The sequence below is a fragment of the Perca fluviatilis genome, chromosome 14, assembly GCF_010015445.1.
Source record: "Perca fluviatilis chromosome 14, GENO_Pfluv_1.0, whole genome shotgun sequence".
Lineage (NCBI taxonomy): Eukaryota > Metazoa > Chordata > Actinopteri > Perciformes > Percidae > Perca > Perca fluviatilis.
The window spans coordinates 7119337-7139593 of record NC_053125.1 but is presented as its reverse complement, the minus strand read 5'-3'; the positions used below and the strand labels follow the sequence as shown (position 1 = coordinate 7139593).

Below are 20257 nucleotides of genomic sequence, written 5' to 3'. Positions count from 1 at the left end.
CCCAACCAATCCCCATTCCCTATACCTATACCTAACTACGTCGACCACTCTAGCAGATCCGATCTAGGATCTACCCCCAATAAACCACTCTAGCAGATCCGATCTAGGATCTACCCCCAATAAGTAGCTAAGTGAGAGGAGAGAGGAAATGAGGGGGGAAAAACAGCCAGAAGTGGAGGAATTAATTAAAAGTTTGATATGTACAGCGTTGAAAAGAGAAAATGTTTTAAGGAACAATGGAGTTGCCTTTGTCGGCTAAACATTTTATTGGATTGCAGACAAAAGTAAGCAAAGGAAAGTGAATGAAGAGGTGACAGTTTTGAGGTAAAGGTAAGATATGTTTGGGAGGGAAAGGAAAGCGTCTCAGACCACATTCTGGAGAGAAGTAGTGTGAACATCAGACGTCTGCATTCATGTTTGACCTTCTGCCAAGGGCTGCATTTTCCATTTATCTGCCTGGGGTTGGGTCAACTCACTGCAAAACATGGCTCAAAATGTTGTGTACTCAAGTCAAAACCTTTTTTTTTCCACAAATCAAGGGAAGCAGTTTGCGGACAGCATGAGGCAGCCTCTCCCAGTTCCTGTATGGACCTACTGTAGAAAGATAATTTTAAGATTTCCATGTTGTACTGTTGAATACTTCTGTTGTGTGATTACTACATTTGCAGAACTTTAGTTTTTTACTTAAAGTTATACAATTAAAGAGTCAATACCAGACCCTGTAATTTGTTGCTGTTTTGAAGGTGTGTTTACAGTTCAGAAAGACATCCAGACTTGAGCTTACTAGAAGCTGGATCCTTGTGGTTGTTTTTCCTGCTGTTTGTGTTTCATGGGCTCAACTTTTACGCTGCGGTCAAGCTCTAATGACTATATCAGCCCAACTGAGCCAGAAAGGTATCCACGCAGAAAGGCACTGAGAGTAACAGAGCGCCAGGTAGAGTAGCTTAAAATAAAAAATAAAAAGTGAGTGGTTGGGGGGTAGACAGTGGTGTGTTTTATCCTGTGCTAGTTCAGTGGCACAGCTCGGATTATCAGTGGTGTTATGGTCCGGGGCAAGGCTTTCATGCCGCCACCATGGTCAAAAGCCTTTGATACGCTTGGCCAGCCCCCTCCAGGCAGTAGCAATCCAAAGGATGAGCACAGCAGAAGAAGAGCAAAATGGGACCGAAAGAGGCACTGAAGCCCTATGAAGTTTATTTTTGCTGTGTGTGTGCTCATACGTGTATGTGTGTTCAAAGTCACCCACATGCTATGATCATACACTCTGTGTTTGTGTGTGTGTGTGTGTGTGTGTGTGTGTGTGTTGTTTTGTGTTGTTTTGTGTGTGTTTTTTTTTTTTTTGTGTGTGTGTGTGTGTGTGTGTGTTTTCTCGAGGCCCCCAGTCAGATTGGTGGGGTGTGAAATCAGGAATCTCTGCTCTCAGCACCCTAGCCTTGTTTCCCTGATTCCTCTCTTCTTTTCCACGTCGCCATCTGTCTCTCCACCGCAAACCTCCGCCTCTCCATCTCTCTCACACGCAGTGACCTTGCTATCACCCATTTCACACTCCTCCCTCCATCTCAGCCTCTCTCTCTCTCCCCCTCTTCCCACCTCTCTCATCACTTCCTCCACCTCTGTCTTCCTCTCATCTTCCCTTTTTTTCGGAGGGCACTTTTGTGTAATTAAGTCCATAGTAGCGACTGTCGGCACACCAGCTTTGCAATCGTGACGGCCAAATTAAAAATTGATTTCTTCGACTGATTCCATGCACTGGATGAATGCCCTGAACCTCCTCCTTGCCCTCACTCTCTTTCACCCCCTCTCCCGTCCTGCCCTCCCAACTTCATATCAGTGCTCTCTCTATATTCGGCTGCAGCTTCCTCCTCGTCTCACCTTTGTTGCAGGATAAAATCTTCTGGAGTTGTCCTACCACGAATAAACATTATTTGTAGTTGGAAGGGTGCTGCGGCAAAGCCCCTTTCCTCTTTTCCAGTGGTGCTTCCTTATCACTAAGGCAACGGCAATCAATGCAATGTATAGTCAGGCTGTAAGCGCATCACAAACTGCCAGTTAATGCCACTAAAGTCGATTAAATATACAAATATAAAAAAAGAAACTGCAACACTGTGATATATAGGCTCGTCAAACGTTCACTACCCCAAGTACATCAGGAAAACCAACATGACATCATGACTTTGCGTAAACAAGCACGCCACTGTTATCTGTACGCGTTATGAGCTATCTGCATGTATAAACATACACGCCACTTTCTAAAGTCACGTGGCGTGTTACGGAGAGGCTACGTGTTATCGCGAGGCCACGGTTGGGTTAAGGAAAAGAACAAACGTGAAAAGGAAACATCACACGCGGGACACGATCCCCGGTCTCCTGGGTGAAAGTCCTGTGTTTGACCCATCCTCCACCGCGACCAACCTCCCTATGCAAGTTTTTCGGCCTTTCATACTACTCGCTACGGCGTCAATTCAAACACAAGGTAATGTAAGTCAATGGAGGCCAAACAGCGTTGATAAACACGCTAAAAAGCGAGTATGCGTCTTGATAACATGGCAATAATGGCATACGAATTGGTGTGTCATGCATACACCACTTCATGAGATCAGCCTGGGAAAACAAATATTATTTTTGTACTGCTGACCTCGAGGGTGTTAGATTTTCCGAGTCTCTCAATGACAAAACAAATCAATGGCGTCACCCCTGAGGAAGGCTTTGGCCCAGTCACAATCCATGTTGGGGCCACACACATTCTGGAAAGTGGGAGTTCCACCCAAAAAGGTGGGAGGATACGCGTAAAGTGTGCCTAATTGTATATTCCGCGGTATTTACAAAGACTGCCAGTAAGTACGTGCCTCTATTCTGCGGGGGAAATTCTCCGCCTCTTAAAAGCAACCAGCTAACCAGCCGCAAGCGGGTTTCCTCGTATATGCCTGCTGGGGAAATGGCAGCAGTATTCCGAGCAAGACAAAGATAGATTCTTTTTCACACTTTTTCAGTGGAGTGAACTCGAAATCATTTAGCGTTACAGATTAAGCAGCCATGCAATATTACAAGTACTGGAAGAAATCAAAGATGATCTCGAATCTCCGACTCAGCATTCACATTCCGTTCCAGCAGTTGTTAAACTCCTCGCTACATTACAAATATTGGCATCGGGATCACTTTAAACAGTCATAGCATCAGCAGTGGGAATATCGCAGTCTGCACACAGCCGTATCATAGCACCAGTACCGCTTTGCTACAGCGCAATTTACGGTACAGTGGGCGGAGAAAGGCGCTGATTACCTGATGAACTGGATGTTTAGTAAATACTACGTAAACTGAAGTATCACAGCTTGCGATTTCTGCGGGTTGGCCATGCCGCTGATAACGCAAATGTACGTCGATCTGGCCCTCTGATTTCAGCAAGATCACTGAAGTTAATCCAACACAGAAACACCCGGTGGCTCTGCTACCCATGTCAATGAATCCAAAAGAGAAGTGATCATTAAGTCAAGCTAGGGGACAAACACTGTGTCGCTGGACACTATTAACTCCGCTCAATATTTCAAAGTTTTCAAGACCTTTGACAGTGGTCTTTTAATTAGTGGACAAAGCCGGCGAGCTTCTCTGCAGTGGGCGATTTGGCTCGTCAGTTGAGCTGTTTCGGCTTGCCCTCTCAATATTGAAGAGCACATATTACAGCCATACACCCTGAAGGATTGGACAATATGAAAAGAGAGGCATATGGTCTAGATGCTGAGTTAGCACATACATAAAGAATGTGCCCCTGGCTGAGCACAGATTGTCTGGGTCCTTTGCTCTACAAAGGCCCAGCTTATTTGATCCACCATTCAGAGTGGGCCCTGCATGCCTCACACACTCTGGTGCTCTCACACATTGCTCTGTCTCGGTTACCCTCCATCTTCCTGTTATTTGTCATTCACTGCCATATTCTCCTTCCTTCCTTACCGCTGAACACCTCTCCCTTGTATTCCACTTTCTTTTGCATTCTGCTTTTTGTTTCTTGATGCCCCCGGCTATTCTCCTTTTACATTGATATACTTTTGCACACTGAAAGACTGAAGTGACTGCGAAAAGATACCTTGTCACAAACTTTTTGCCCTTGTTGAACTGACGACGCTAAACAACAAGCTGGATTCTGGCCCACACGCTGCTTGGATCAAACCTAAAAAAAAAAAACTGGTAATGTGAAAAGATTAGAGGTTCAAAGATGATGTGAGCTAGCCCAGTAATATCAAACGCGGTTGCTGTATGTACCACAAATTCTGCTCTTGCTGCAGATCACGTACTATCAAAAGCCAGTCAGAGCAGATATTACTGCAAGCTAATTCTGGTTGCCTGTCTTCATGTTGGCTCTGATTTGTGACACGCTGGAAGGCACAAAATCCCTCTGACATTAGAAGTCTTGACATATTGAAAGCTGGCGTGATAATCTGTCATTGTGTTTGGGATGTCCCATCTCTGCATAATCAACTAGTTTGAGCACATGCACGACTAAGAGACAAAATGTCACAGAAATGCATTGTTTGGTGTTGATTAGTATGTTGAAAGACTTTTTGTGATGTCAGATGCAGCTTTTGCTACAGCTGCATGTAAATATGGCAGCCCCCTAGTCCCTAATCAGCAATTTGTCTCTTACATTGGGTTGTCTTTTGTCCACAGTTGACCTTTTAGGTTAGTGAGTTATGAGGGTAATGCGGGAGGAAAGCTCATACAGTTTCCTAAATCGAAAAGCTCTTTTGCTCATGACCAGTGTATAAGTATCATCGCTGAATTATAATCTTGATATTTATTTTATACAAGTGGAGTCTTTCTCTGGATGTTGGTGCTATCTCCTAGGAAACCAAGCCATTATAATGGCAACCTGGCCATCATCAGTGTTGTCATCGACCCAAGTGTTACTCTAGGAAACATTTTGGCTTAAACAACATGATTAGGAATTGTCCTCTCAGGGACACACATTAAATTTCAAGTTAAGTTGGCCATTGATTGACAAGAGAATAGTTGATCTGGACCAGCAAAACCGGTTGTCGTGATAGTATTGACTGGGAACTAATTGGGACAAGGTTGTTGGTACCGAAAGCACTCCGGTATACTATAGTCTGAGTAGTATTGACCAATCACTTGAGCGGGATTTATTGGCATGCAGGTAAACAGTCCGTGTGGAGAGCAAAAGAGGCGAAAAAACATTCAATGAAATGCAATCTGGGAGCCCATGGGACTAACGTCTGACGGCGATTTAGCTTTTAATGTATCTGCAGTGATATGCATAAATCTGTTTATAGAGACGTCGTCTCTCAACTCCAACTCCATTCTCGAGTCAAGTTGCTAATCGGACCCGGCGCACGGAATGGGAAGTCTTGGCCTGGATCTGCGGACTACATCTGAACCCCAGAAATATGGACTGTTGCCCCCCAGAGGCTGAATCGCCAGATACAGTAGATGGCCAATGCGTTCCGAGATTGAATAGGAACAAGATTTACCCCTTAACCCTTTGAGGCAGAAAAAAGTAGAAAAAACATGCAAATTCTTCATTGTAGCCATCCAACACTAGCTTAGACTTGGACTTGTACTTATCCACATTGAAGATACAGAGTGGCCTGAGTGTCATCTGGTGCACCATGTTGCCAGCTTTATTTCCTGCCTCAGCTTTCCCCTACATGCTGCATGATCCGTTGTAAAAAGCAGAACCCAAGGCTGCATATTTGTGTAAAAACGGAGCAGCATAGATAAACAAAAATAAATGCCTCAAAATAAATCAAATGAAATAAATCTTCTCCCCCCTCCCACTGCCTTTTCTCTCTTTCACCTACCCCTTTCTTTTTCTAACACCTTAAGCTAGAAGAGATCACGCCTTATTAGCTGCAAGTTTTAGCGTTATCGTGGCTAATTACCAGGACTAATTTTGCTAAAGATGACATTATGAGGCAGCGTGGCCAAAGAAGGAGATAACCAAAGGAGGCTTAGGTTCAAGAATAACCCAGCATAACAGTATCTGTGTTCCAGTGGTTCATGCTGTGCCTGTGTGTAGGTGTGGTGTTTGAGAGAGAGAGAGAGAGAGAGAGAGAGAGAGAGAGAGAGTGTGCGCACATGGCATGCATTTGAAAAAAATAGGTAAGATTGGAGGGCGTTTGAAAGAGATAGCGTGAAAGACAATGAGGAATGACAGCAGCAGTCTGGTGAAATTAGATAGTCAAAAACCAATACAGTGAACGGCATTGCACAAGATGAGCCTCTCAGTGGTGCAAATGCAAAAACAGGCCAATGCAAAAAGGAAAAAAAAGGAAATGGTGACTTAATACACAGGTTATAATTCAGCATTCATGCTTGGGCTAGGCAGAAGTTGGCAGCTAATTTATCTAGCTATGTATTTTTTAAGAAGCAGGATGGAGCTGATGATCAGTATTCTATTGGTGGATCCAGATATCTAGGTTGTGCCTAATGTCACTCTTCTAAAATTGAATCCTGGCAAAAAAGATTTGGAAAGTTTATGTTCACCGTTCTCTCAAATAGGTTTTCAAATCTTAAGTTGATTTTCATAGTCTACTAAAAGGAATGGACATCAACGGCTCTGAAGGTAGGAAATCAATATAAGACCGTATGGTGTGTAATAATATCAGTTCAGAGTTTGAAGTTAACAGGCGAAAGCACGGAAAACCGCTGACGTGGCGCTAAAGAAACAGTGTTAACGCTAGCACCACAATATCAGTACTATAACCGCCAAGAGCTGTATCATTTTCTTACCGCTGATGGGCCATTAACCTCTCCATCTCTATAGCGCTGCATTAATCTCTAAAGCAACTAGGACACATAGGCCCCCGCACCATATTCACAGCCAGATCGCTTATCTAACAGCTTGAACCCCCCAAAAAACGGGTGTACTCTTTGCAGTGTACAGTAAAATGAGCTGTCAGCCGATGCAGTAATAGTCCGGTCATTTGCACTGTTTGTCGTTTAGTTCAGTCAACACAAAATCTCTAACGTTTGTTGTGAAAAACAACACAGAAAACCCCTACATTTTCTAAACGTTATTCTATAATTATGTCAAGAAAGCCATGTGCATAATAGGTATTTAGAAAAAGTCAGGGCAGGAGGGAAACAATAGCAAAAACAATGAAGGAATAATTCAATTTTTCTAGTCACAGTGTTCAATGTTGTGGCCCATTGCAGTTCAAGTGTTAAACACAATGAGCAGGGAGCCTTTCTGTGTCTTTACTCAGTGACAATTCAACAGAACACGTCTGCTGCCGGGATCAAACCTGAGACTTAACAATAGCAGAACAATCTTCTTAACTTAGTAGCTGTGACTACAACAGAAAACAAAGATAGAGAAAATTCCTATTACCTGTCAGGGAGGTGTGTGTGTGTGTGTGTGTGTGTGTGTGTGTGTGTGTGTGTGTGTGTGTGTGTGTGTGTGTGTGTGTGTGTGTGTGTGTGTGTGTGTGTGTGTGTGTGTGTGTGTGTGTGTGTGTGTAGAGCACTAGAATCAGGAGAGAAAACGCACATACACACACAAAAAGGCAAAAACCTCACAACTATGCTTCACAGTATTACCTTGAGGACGGCCTCACAAAATACTGTCTACAGAGCGTTTAACAAATAAAACGAGAACTGAAACAATGGAAGACAAGGATAATTTACTTTGCCTTTGTCACTTAATCCATTATGAGTGCATATAGTGAGGCATAGACACACACTTTGATGAAATACGGCTCTATTGTTCCAGCTCAAAGGCTGTCAGAGACATTTACATTAAGGCCGCGGGCAACATTCACTTCTCCCTGCGTCTGAGTATCCCCCGGAGCCTTTTAAGTATTTTTTTTTTTATTTATTTATATACAGTATATTGACATATCTGAGCTGCAGCTTTTTGTACAACAACAAATAGCTTGTACGCCTTATGGATTTGACCAAGACTTAGGAGTCTTTAAAGTGGTAAACAGAGCTTGATGCACTGAGCATGTTGTGCACCTGCACAACCCCAACGCACACATAGACGTCAGTAAAGTCAATGGAAACATGGCCTGGACAACTCGGTGGCACTAAGTGGTTGCTCGGTGTTTGCAAATGATAAAAGGGTGAAGAAATGCCTTTCCAAATCATACAACATAAGTAATATCAATCAACATCCTCCTGTTGGTTTTAAAGGCACTATATGGTTCAGCTCCCCAGTATACAGTATTTCTGACCTCCCAGGTCTTCAGACGTTTATCTGTGTTTTTTGCCCCCAACGGCTCCTTCCAGGCAGCGCTGCCTGGAAGGCACTAGGATTAGGCACTGGTTATGGTTAGGGTTAGGTGCCTTGAAGGCAGCGGTCGCAGCGCTGCGTGGAAGGAGCCGTTGGAGGCAAAAAACACCATTGAGCTCTTCAGACTGTGGCTTTGTGGTTGCATCCAGAACAAGTCTCACATACAACAAGACCCTCCTCCACAGCGCTGCGGAGGAGGGTCTGGCTGGTCCACACAACATTCCGGGATGGGAGAAAAACTTGCTCTGTTTTATTGGCATTTCTTTAAACCAATCACAATCGTCTTGGGCGAACGGAGCCACGGTGCCTCTGCAAAATAGCCTCGGGAAGGAACTTGTTTTGGTGGAACATGTGTACGTTCAAAAGTTGTTTTAGTCGTGCGAGAGAAAACTCCGATTGGACAGATAGTCTAGCTAGCTGTCTGGATTTACCCTGCAGAGATCTGAGGAGCAGTTAACCATAGTCCACAGAAATCCACCCAAGTTTACAATGCCAACACAGTGAAAGCTAAACGGGACAGGCATCCGGCCTCTTTTTTTATGTAAGACACATTAAGTGTCTTTGTGATGAAATGTGCTCATATAAACTACATTTCTTGGTTAGGGGGATCAGGGTGATAGAAAAACAGCTCTGTAACATGTTATCAACGTTGGTTTCACACTGCTGTTCAAGAGAAAGCCATGTATTTCATTCATGTCTTGATTCATCATTTGCCCATGCTGACAAGATATTCCAGTAGCCACTCTAACCAACACTTGAAATTAATTTGGGCAATTAGGATGCATCTGCAGGATTATGTACAGGGTGTTCTTCTCTGTTGCAGCTGCATTTAGTTTTTAGGCTATAGGAAGTCCCATTTTAATAATAATAATCCTAAATGCTATATTTGGAAATCACACATCTCCACCAATATTTTATAAAGAAATATAACTCTGTAACCACTCGCTGTCCTCTCTGCTCTCCAGGTGGTGTACAAGAACAACGACTTCAAGCTGGAGCTGTCGCGGCTGGCCATCGAGCGCGACCCTAAAATCACCCTGAATGGTGACTTGGTGTTTCGCTGCGAGGACGTGGCGGCCCTGGACCCCGTCACCTTTGAGACCCCCGAGTCCTACATCTCCCTGCCCAAGTGGAACACCAAGAAGACGGGATCTATCTCCTTCGACTTCCGCACTACGGAGCCCAGTGGGCTCCTGCTGTTCAGCCACGGCCGTCCTCAGGGTCCAAAAAGAAAAAGGTTGGGAAGAATTTTTTGGGGGGGGGGGGGGTTTTTTCTCATCAAAAAGGGGGGGAGGGATATGGGATCTGGGAAAACAAAGCTGAAGGCCAGCAACAAGAAGGTCAATGATGGGGAATGGTGCCATGTGGATTTCCAGAGGGAAGGGAGGAAAGGTGAGGAGTGCTTTCAACGTTTAAGGGCGCTTTCAAACCTGCCTCATTTAGTGTGGTTGAATTGCACTAGAGTTCGTTTTCCCTGCTTACAGGTACGAATGCAGCAATCAATCGCACTCGGTTGCGCACCAAAAGCGGACCAAACAAGCGTACCGAGAAATCCTTGATAAGGTGGTCTCAGTACACTTTTAGTTGAACTCTGGAGCAGTTTGTTTGTGGGGAGAACGTGATCCGTATTCGAACCGCACCAACTATACATACTCCGCAAGTCTGAGCTAATGTCTCCTGTAGTCAGGTGTGCTTTGCAATCTTTGCAATGCGGCAGATCATGAAAGTGTAGCAGCTTGCAATGTTTCTCTCACAGAAACAGCAGTCAAGCTCGCCGTCGGTCACTCGCATCTTCGTGGTCAAACCAGCCGCCGCTAAAGTTGGAGACAGATGCTGTCAGAGCAGAGCGAAGTCTCGGTGACCAGAGCAGACGTAGTAACTTCGCTCGCGAAACAATGTCTGATAATTTAAATGAAATGAGCTGGTTTGACGACTAGACCAGAACACAGGACCTGCTTCCTGTATTTACTTTCTTGCTCCCGCCCCAGACACATCTGACCAATAAGAGGAGTGAATGTTCTTGCCTGATTTGTAGTGACACATTTTGGCACGCTTGGATTTTTCCAGGTAGAAAACGAAACCGAACTAAGGGGAAACCACTCCACGTTAACAAACTCTCCAACTGATTCGGACCAAAGCAAATGTACTACAGGTGTGAAAACGCCCTGATCTACAATTTGACTGTGCATTTTAGAAAATAGTAAATTGGGGTGGTATCATTATCAATGAGGATTTCTTTTTTAATTCACCCAATCCACAGTCATGTATTCTGGCAGTTCTGTCCACAGTTTAACAATGTCTCAACAAAAAATATCCTTTGTGTCATTTTCTTGTATGTAAACTAGTGAAAATGCAAAGGAAATAGCAAGACATAGCTCTACAGAACTCACAGCCCTGACTAAACACGCATTGGCTCTTTTATGCAGCTTTAAATTTGAGGCTAGACATTCGTTACTAGCTCCACACTATTTTACAAAACCAAAAACATGCACTTTGACCAAACATGTACTTAATCTATTAGTATCGTCTTATATTTTGTAGCTTCTTTAAGCGTGAGAGTGTAAGAGCTTACTGGATGTGTCCTGCACGTGGGCACAAACAGGAGCATCTGCATGCTTGAGTGTCTGGTGTCTGATGAATGATCTGTAGGTGGGCAAGCACCTTGAACATTATATCTCCCTCTAATGGCATCTTATAATGACTGTGTGTGTGTGTGTGTGTGTGTGTGTGTGTGTGTGTGTGTGTGTGTGTGTGTGTGTGTGTGTGTGTGTGTGTGTGTGTGTGTGTGTGTGTGTGTGTGTGTGTGTGTGTGTGTGTGTGTGTGTGCGCGCGCGCATGCATGTGATCTCACTGCTGCTCCTGCTGTAATTGGCTTTTAATAGAAAATTAAGACGGAGTCGTTAATCTCTGAAAGATAGAGGGCCTTTTGTTTCACCCACTCCCTGCTGCATTCTGCTTCCCTTCTCCTCCATTTAGCCTATTACAGACACATTAGACAGACACACACACATACACACATACACACTCTACTGTCATCTATTCTTCCTGTCTCTTGTATGTCCCTCTGTCTGTGCTCTTTGTCCCTCAATTATCCACTTACTGCTCCTCCCACCCAACCATTTGCCGCTTGCCCACTCAGTCACCCACTCACACACCTATCCAGACCACAGACTTCTTCAGTGTCTTTGAGTCATTAAAACACACATTAAGTCTCTCTCTAAATACAATATGCGTGCTCCGACACATGCAAACAAACACACAAGTTGCACACCATATGTATTTACGTAGCTAGATGTATGCGTTTACCTGTGTATCAGAAACATTTTCATATTTAACAGATAACGTGTTTGTGCATCTGTCTTTTAGGATCTATCTCAGTTAACAGCCGCAGCATGCCCTTCAGCTCCCCAGAGGGCAGTGAAATCCTGGACCTGGACAGTGATATGTACCTAGGCGGGCTGCCCGAGTCTAAGTCGGACCTCATCCTGCCGCCAGAGGTGTGGACGGCGCTGCTTAACTACGGCTACGTGGGCTGCGTCCGCGACCTCTTCATTGATGGCAAGAGCCGCGATGTCCGGCGCCTGGCTGAGATCCAGAGCGCGTTCGGTGTCAGCAGCTTCTGCACCCGGGAGCTGCAGAAGAGGTGCAGCAGCACCCCCTGTGGCAACGCAGGTCTATGCAAAGAGGGCTGGAACCGCTACATATGCGATTGCATCGGCACCGGATACCTGGGTACCAACTGTGAGATAGGTAAGCAGGCAGACGTTGAAGGGAATTTGTATCTCTACGGGTGAAGGGACCAAGACTTGAAGACAATGCATGCATCTGGTTTGCAATAACACACAATTGTGTGCACAATTCAGAAAATAAATGCCACTGTATCATCCCAAACCACACAATGACCTTTCTTACAGTGAAGCAGAAAATACAACGGTCAACAAACGAAACAATGAGAATATTAAATGGTTGTTCATGTGAACTGGAAAACAAGTGCGGGAGGGGCCTTTCAGCAACGTGCTGCCTTGTGTTTCACACAACCAAGCAGCTGCTGTATAGTAAGAGTAAGAGCTCCACAGGGAGCCATGTGTGGACCCGAGGCTGGGTGGCATCACGGCCCGCTGGCTTGGAGGGGGGGAGTGGAGGCTGAAGCACTGAGAGGCCGGCAGTGGTGTGACAGAACAGCAAGGCCTACCGCCGCCATCTGTGTCAGTCACGCAAACCCAGGTGGCGCATACGCCACAGTGAGGTGGGGGGGGGGCGGTGAGCTAGTCAAATAGCACCGTGTACATCTGATTCCTTTCAATTAGCTGCAGGCGCCTCCCTTCACGGTTTGTCTTTGCACGTCCGTGGGGGTGAGTGAGCCATGGTAGTATTGGATGTTGAGGGACAAGGAGGGTAATGAGGGAAGGCGAGATTGGATTCAAATCAGGATAGTGGAGGTAGAGGATGAAATGTCTTTATTTTGAAGGGTGATATTTAGACAGTTTTGGCAGGTGCTCGGATGACAGGTGTGGTTTCAGTGATGCTCTTTTGCCATCTAGTGGAGCCTTGTGTTATTGCAGAGATGTGACAGAGGGCACTGTTCTTATAACCGGCCATATATTACTCTGTGTCAGTAGACTGGGAGCATAGATTAACAGAGTGTAAAGGCAATCAGTGATATTGACTAGAGGGAGATCTCCCAGGGCATATTACATGATGCCTCCAAGCCACAAACAACTGGTGTTTGGAGCTGTTATTGAGATGGGATTTGTGCACTATAGATTATTTTGATGAATTGATTTGGTCCAGCATGTGCAAATCTATGTTGTACACTTTTTAAACATCACTGCTTTTTACCTGATTTTTCTCGGATCTTTTAGCATCATTTTCGAAAGCCCAAATGTTTCATTTACCTTGTGGCAGTTACTCATGTTAGCCTATGGTGACGCACATCGACCCTCGCACTGCAAAATAAGAGCAGTACTCAGGAAACTGTCACTCCACACAGCAGTCTATTTATGGCATGGCTGATTCTAGAGAGAGTAACCACGGTCGTGTCTAGTGTGTGAAAGGATGTCTCGGAAACCAGCTGCACTTTTGTTTTTGACATTTCTCTCAGCTTGAGGACAGTCTGTCATTGGATGTGTCATGAATATTTCTGTTTTCATTTTGTGCTGTGGGTGGTAGATTTGTCATCTGATTAAAATGTAATGTGGATGTAAGAAGTCCTGAGCATATTCTGCACTCACCAAACATTAGCGTGACACAAATGAAGACACAATGAAATTGACATGGTACACTAATGAAGATGCAATTTCAAAAAACACAAAAATGGCTTAGGGGTGTAGTGAACATGCAGTGATCAAACTGTTAACCAACTTAGATTTATGAGAAGTCCAGAAATGATTGATATTATCTTTTGATCGCTATAGGTTTTCAGTTTTTGGTCACATTTGGCATCATCACTGAATGTTCCCTTGATCTAATGTTGTAGATCCAAATTACCTTTATTTTGACAAATAGGGGATTTAGTTATATTTGAAATGGTTACAAGGCAGAAACAGAAAAAAAAGTGTCACATATAAGGCTAAAGTAAACGGTCAAATCTTTTTCTTTTTTTAAATATATATAATGACATATTAAAAATGCATGTTTTCTAAATCTAGTTCTAACTAGATGTCAAGTATTTGGTGTAACTGGGATTTCAGTTAAACTGACTGTGACATTGAATTTGAGAGATGCTTGAACTTGGCTGTCAATACTGGACTGTCCTATCCAATCGACCTCAATGCCTATGTCCCGGCTCTATGTGAGTCTTTACCTCTCCTGTGCAGTGTGTCACCCACTCGTCACTGTCCCTCTTCTGTCCTCTGCCTCACCCCTATCCAGAGGCGACGGTGCTGAGTTACGACGGCAGCATGTACCTGAAGATCATCATGCCGGTCACCATGCACACGGAGGCCGAGGACGTGGCGCTGCGCTTCATGTCCCAGCGGGCGTATGGCCTGCTCATGGCCACCACCTCCAAGGAGTCGGCGGACACCCTGCGACTGGAGCTGGACGGAGGCCGCGTCAAGCTCACCGTGAACCTCGGTAGGCCACCGTGACCCAGCGTGGTTGTCCCTGCTTACCTTTCCCTTACCATCCCTTGGCTCCTCATCTTCACTCTGTATTTTAGCATTGAATACTGCTGAAACTTAGGAGGACGTTTTGACATTTTGAGTTTCAGTTTTTTTTACATTGTCAGATAGTTGGTGGGGACAAGCTTCTAAATTTGTCCCTCAGTTATGTCAGATTTGTTTTGTACGTTTCATTTAATTTAATAGGAACAGTTGGCAGTACAGTAAGCTAACAAGCTAGTTTATGCCCATCACTGCCCATTGGTTTAAATGACAAAAACTAAAGGTTTAAAGGCTATTTATTTGAGAAAACTGAGTTACAAATACAGAAGCCTCTCCTCCACTAACTGAAAGGGTGTTTGCTGCAGGAAAATAAGACTATAAGTAAGAATATAAAAATCCATTTTGCCCTGTGTGGGGAGCCACCCTGCAGTCATTTCTGTTCCATATTATTTGACCCCTGGTCCCACCTCTATCCCCTCTGCATTAACCCACTGTGAAGCCTCATAGCGCCTCCTCCTGTTTAAATGCTCCATCTCTATCAGTATCCCTGGCCTTTACCCCACTAACCTGTCTCTAGAAGCTTCAAGGTGGCCTTGCTCCTGTGTCGCTCCTCCTCGTGGTTCTTCTCTATTGTTAGCTGAGAGGCTGGTCGGCTCCACTTCTTCCCGGCAACGGCGCTAAGAGGAGATAAGAATCCTCATCCTAAGTAATTACAGATGAGTTCAAAGCAGACGGGCCTGTAAAGAGGTCTGAAAGGCAATCTTAGTGGGTAGAAGGTCAGTGAAGTGTAGAGTAGGGTTTGTAAGATGGATGGTTTCGGAGAAGAGCAAAAGGATTCCACCTAATCACTGGCTGCAGGAATGCAGACCTTTTGACTTATGAAAAATGTAATTGCAATGAATCTTAGTGCTGTGGGGAAGATTGGTATAACCTTCCAGCTTAGGGATACCTTAAGTCTGTCCCGCACCTTTTGAAGGAACATACTCTCAGCAGTGAACCGGGAGGAGCATGACAGAGTTGCATCCTGGAATATGGGAGTTTAAGCCACCATTGAGACAGGGGGGGGGGAGCGGAGGTGGCCACTCCTCAGTCTTTCTCTACTTCCTTTTCTCTCACTGCTCTTTCTCCTTCTCCCTCTCTCATTTCCTGTCACTCATACACACCCCACCTGGCCAAGACTCAGAAGATGGAACTTTTCATCCTTTCAATGGCCTGTATGTCTGCGGCCCTTGGATCAAACAGTCAGAGAGACCGGCTCACAGCTGTAGTTTTCCGGAGTTGCACACGCATTTGTAACATCTGTCCACAGGGCCACAGCTTGACCTGCTAGCAGTCCCCCAAGCACACACTCGTGGCTGATCCATAGCAGGAAACGCCTCCCAATCATTTGTATACCCATTCCCCACAGAGGAATGAGACCCTGTTTTCAAAAGGAGCTTAAATGACACCTCAAAAAAGTCAAACAGTTGACAGACACTAAGCTCAGAATTTTCTTAGCTCTTTTGCAAGGGAATTAATTAACAACTTAACGCATCAGCAAGGAATCCTCAATATCTGTTAAGGCTTTAATCCTTGCTAAGATAATTACACCCCTGCTAATTAATTACCAGCAAAGGTTATAATTGGACAGATTTAGCCCTAATGATATTTATTAGTGATGTATACTGAAGACCACCTGTTCAATGTGTCAGCAGAAACTAAGCCTGTCACTCTAACATTGTCAAGACAACAGGCGCATTCTAGTTTAACACCAGCAGGCATTCTATTTATCGGTTATCATTTTTAAAAGCCTTTTCACATCTTGTAGGGACAACTTTTACCAACACATGTGGCCCTCAAATAAATGTAATGGAGCTGTATTTGTATTACCCCCACCTATCTACAGCGTGACACCGGTCCCTGGCTGTTTGCGTCCACTATTCTGTAGCGGTTGACAGCTCGAGGACCACAACCCAACCACGCTGCCACATCCACACTCAGTTTACAGCCACTAGATGGGGCTGAACAGCAATGAATTCATTTCAGGTTGGGAGATTCGATAGGGAATAATAATTTTTTTATACTTTAATGATCCCTCTAAAGGAAGTCTCTGTTTACTAACTGTGGTGGAGGGGGGGGGGGTGTCAAAGGTCAGGGTAAGCTTCAGAGCAGAGGGTTGTGAGTGGATGTTTACTGACGCTGTGCTCCAACCCGATTCTCAACCAACACGCCAATATTCTGACAACACAGCTTGTAAAATGATAACACTTACTACTGTGTTTTTGTCACACCACTTGTAGCCAACAGTGCAGAGCAGGGTCATATTTCTTGCGGTTTGTGTGCTCCAGGCGTGCGGTGGTTGGGATGTGCAGATCACCCTTTCTTGTCATTTACACTGTTGGGTTTCTCATGCCCGAAGTGCTGCAGAAGGCAAGTGCATCTCAAATTGCTGGCAAAACAGGGCCAAAGTTAAAGGTGCAAGACGTTACATCTGCTGTAGTGAGCGCACAGCAGATGCAGGAAGAAGGGCATTTGCACACAGTGTGAACATAATGGCTTCAGTGTTTATTTGCAACCCCGGTCGAGGAAAGCAACCACCTGAAGTTATTTAGGCCATCTAAATATGGCCAAAACACTTTGTGCAGTTGAAATTATAGGCTCTATCTGACTTGTTTAATTAGTGTAATCATATATTTATGATGTTTGGAGTATTGCATGCTTTATATAGTGTTATTATGCTTTAGAGAAATGGAAACCAACAGACTTTTGACATAAAACATTGAAAAAGATGCAAAGAGCATAGCGCTTTGCCAGATGGTACGTTAAATCTCTGACGCTCAGTATTTCAGAACTGCAATCCACCTAGATAGAACCTTAAAATTTCAAGTGCACAATTTGCATTTTTATGCTGTCTCTGTAATCACATGTAAAGTGTTTATGACACCAACAATGGAGCACTTTGCATAGTTTATTTTCAAGAGACATCGCTATGTCGATACAATCTCATTTTCTGCTACTGCGTAGACCCCATGGTGTAAGTCTTGCCTTCTGCTGTGCTTTGGGGGTATCGGGTGGAAGGAGGGATGGATGATGGGATTGATGGAGGAAAAGGGTGATCCTGACTCAGAGCCTGTCCCCGGATGGTGGCCCCAGAGCAATGCTTGGTTGTCTGCAGAATGTACCTTGAAGGATGTAAAATGTCTTTTTTCTCTTTTATCCTCTTTCTGTCTCTTTCTTTCTCTCTCTCTTTTTATTTGATCTCACCATTTCGCTCTTTCTCCCGCCAGATTGTATCAGGATAGACTGTAGCCTGAGTAAGTGGTCCTATCCATTTTTCTGACTAAAATGTATCTGTCTATTTCATCTTGATTCTGTGCAGTGGCCCTTTTCTGATTCCTGCTGACCTCATGATGAGTGACACCTCTCTCAATACCCACGTCACTCTTCCATTCGTTCTTACCTTTGAATCTGTTGGATTTCTTTTTCCCATTACACATCATTTTCTTCATCATTCGTGTTTTTCTTACCGCCTCATTTGTATGTCTCTCCCCACCTCTTTTTCCAATACATAACCTTAGTCGCATTTTTCTTCTTTGCATGAGTTCCGTCACTTTGATTTCCCTTTTTCTGTCACACATTTAATTAATGTTTCACTTGCATAATTGTCATGATTTTTCATCCTGCGATTCTCCTCGCTTGCCAACCACACTGAAATAATTTAATTTCCTCTCCCCCGCCTATTACCCATTCTATTCATTTTCCTGTCCACCTTCTCCAAAATATGCATTCAGAAAAGGGCAACTTGACACACCCCTGTTGGATGTTCCTATTTTCTATTATGCGGCGCTGAGTCTCGGCTCCACTCGGCTGCACACACAGGTGTTGCTTGTTTTCTATGTGGGACAAACTGTAGTTTTGGCCCCCAGAAAGCTAATTGCTTATCCACTGAGAGACGACACCACCTGGTGCGTGCTTGTTTTCAGAGCAAAATAATGTTTTCCTGCCCCATGCTGACAGAATGATAGCAAACTGTTATTTCTATCTTGGCCAGTGACAATTGAACAACTAGCCCACAGGTAAGTGCTGCCAGCCACGGTGACACAAATGGAGAAAACCTGATGTTTGGAATAATGTTTGTGTCTGTGTGTGCTCTTTAATTTCCATGTCTTTTGTGAGGGTGGGCAGATGTGGGTCTGACTTTGATTAACCGTCTAAGGTCACTGAACACACGTGCGTCCATGGCAATGTTTTTCAATGTCTCTCAATATTTCAGTTATAATGCAGCACAGAAAGGTGGTATTACATATTGCTGGAATGGGCTTACTCTCGGCTTCCACGTCCTTTTTATTGCGAGATCATACATCACTCACACGACGAAGTAGGAGACAGGAAAGATGGCTTGTGACACTTGTCATCTGCCTCTGTGTGTAATTGGTGGACTTGTGCGTCCATCATCCGTTTTGTGAACCTAAGACTTTGGTAAACTTATTTTAAGCACCAAAACTATTTGCTCTATGACACATTTGGGCCTCATTATTGAGAAAGCTGAGTTTGTTCTGAACATTTTGATATGAAACGCATAGGGATCAGTTACATGCAAATAGCTTACAAAGGAGAATTTAAGAAGATATGTAAAACTCGAGAACATGCCCTTAGACCTCAGAGGGTAAACTGAGGAAGGTGAGGTAAAAAACTGAGGAAGTAGCATCACAAAGCCATCTAGTTTCCTTTTTGTTTGCTTTTCTACCTTGAAAAATAGTGTGTTGCCACAAATTTATTGAGTCATTGGTACATGTCATCAGTTTGCAGTCAGAAGGATGAGGGTTTGGATTTGGCATAAAGTTAGAAACTGGTCATGTTAGCATTATTGTGAATTGGCGATGGTTGGTTGACGGTGGAATCAATGTTGTCATTGGGAGCTGTTTCTGTAGAATACATATATGTCTTGGTGTGCGAACCACACTTGCTTGTGTTCTAAGCTTCTGCTGTATGCGTGTCACGTCTCTGCACTTAAAATGCACTTGAACACTGTTTATGTCAGACTTTATAAAGTGTAATCCAAAACTTCAAAAGCCTCCGCCAGGCATGGAAGTGATCTCAGTGTATGACGAATTACACTACTTATTATGTGTGGAGCCACTGGCATGACACACAGTCAAATAATGCTTACAGGATGTCATGTCCCGGGTTTGCCACTAGATGTCGTACAAGCACTGGGGATGTTGTGCAATCTCCCTGCAGTAGGGAGGAGATGGAGCTTTTTTTATTATCTCACCACAGGGCTCTTAGACATTTCTCTGGAACTGACTTAAATTCTACTTGATTGTAAATGATCTTCTATGTTGATTGAGGTCAGGACACATTTGTGTCTTGTGATGTGACAAACCTTGCAGTCAGAGAATGTCAGGAGGTCTTTGTAGTTGTTCACATACACCACGATAATAGAAAAAACGCTTTGGTCATTGATGGTCTTTTAATTCAGCTGCTGTGTTTAAATATTGATGCGGTATTCACTGCTTGAGCAATAATCTACCGCAGACTTGGAACAGTGGGTTTCAGCGGTTTTGCAAGGAATCTTTTATTTAACCTTTGTATTATTTGGTTGACTAAGCACCCTTGTGCAGCCGTGCCCTGCTTCATGGCCACTCAGTCACACACCACACTATATAAAGCATCCCAAAAATATGAGTTTATGTGAGTGTATAAAGGAGGGGGATAGACTGTGGGTGGGAGAGAGAGGGAGCAAACCAGGGTAGAACTACAGACAACAATTTATTCAATGCCATGACATCTTGCGGTCGATTCCTTCTCCAGAGGCCGACAGTAACTAAAGACTTGAGTTTGAGTAAGAAAATCAGGGTACCAAAGTCTCTGCTTGCTGTTCCGTACAGATAGCCTTTCTTGCAGGGTAAGCGGCACTATTAATGTG

At 44.2% G+C, this 20257-nt stretch overlaps 1 protein-coding gene across 8 annotated transcripts in view; it reads left to right on the top strand.

Moving 5' to 3' along the window:
- The window catches only part of nrxn2b (neurexin 2b), a 669808-nt gene that overhangs the window by 255485 nt on the left and 394066 nt on the right, over window positions 1–20257 (top strand). For 5 of the 8 annotated variants that reach the window (XM_039821632.1, XM_039821630.1, XM_039821635.1 and 2 more), the window contains 4 exons: window positions 9211–9637; window positions 11612–11995; window positions 14117–14320; window positions 17616–17642. In XM_039821632.1, the coding sequence (XP_039677566.1) occupies window positions 9211–9637; window positions 11612–11995; window positions 14117–14320; window positions 17616–17642 (1042 nt within the window). The remainder of the gene's footprint in view (window positions 1–9210; window positions 9638–11611; window positions 11996–14116; window positions 14321–17615; window positions 17643–20257) is intronic. The other 3 variants (XM_039821634.1, XM_039821636.1, XM_039821633.1) reach the window with 1 other exon arrangement.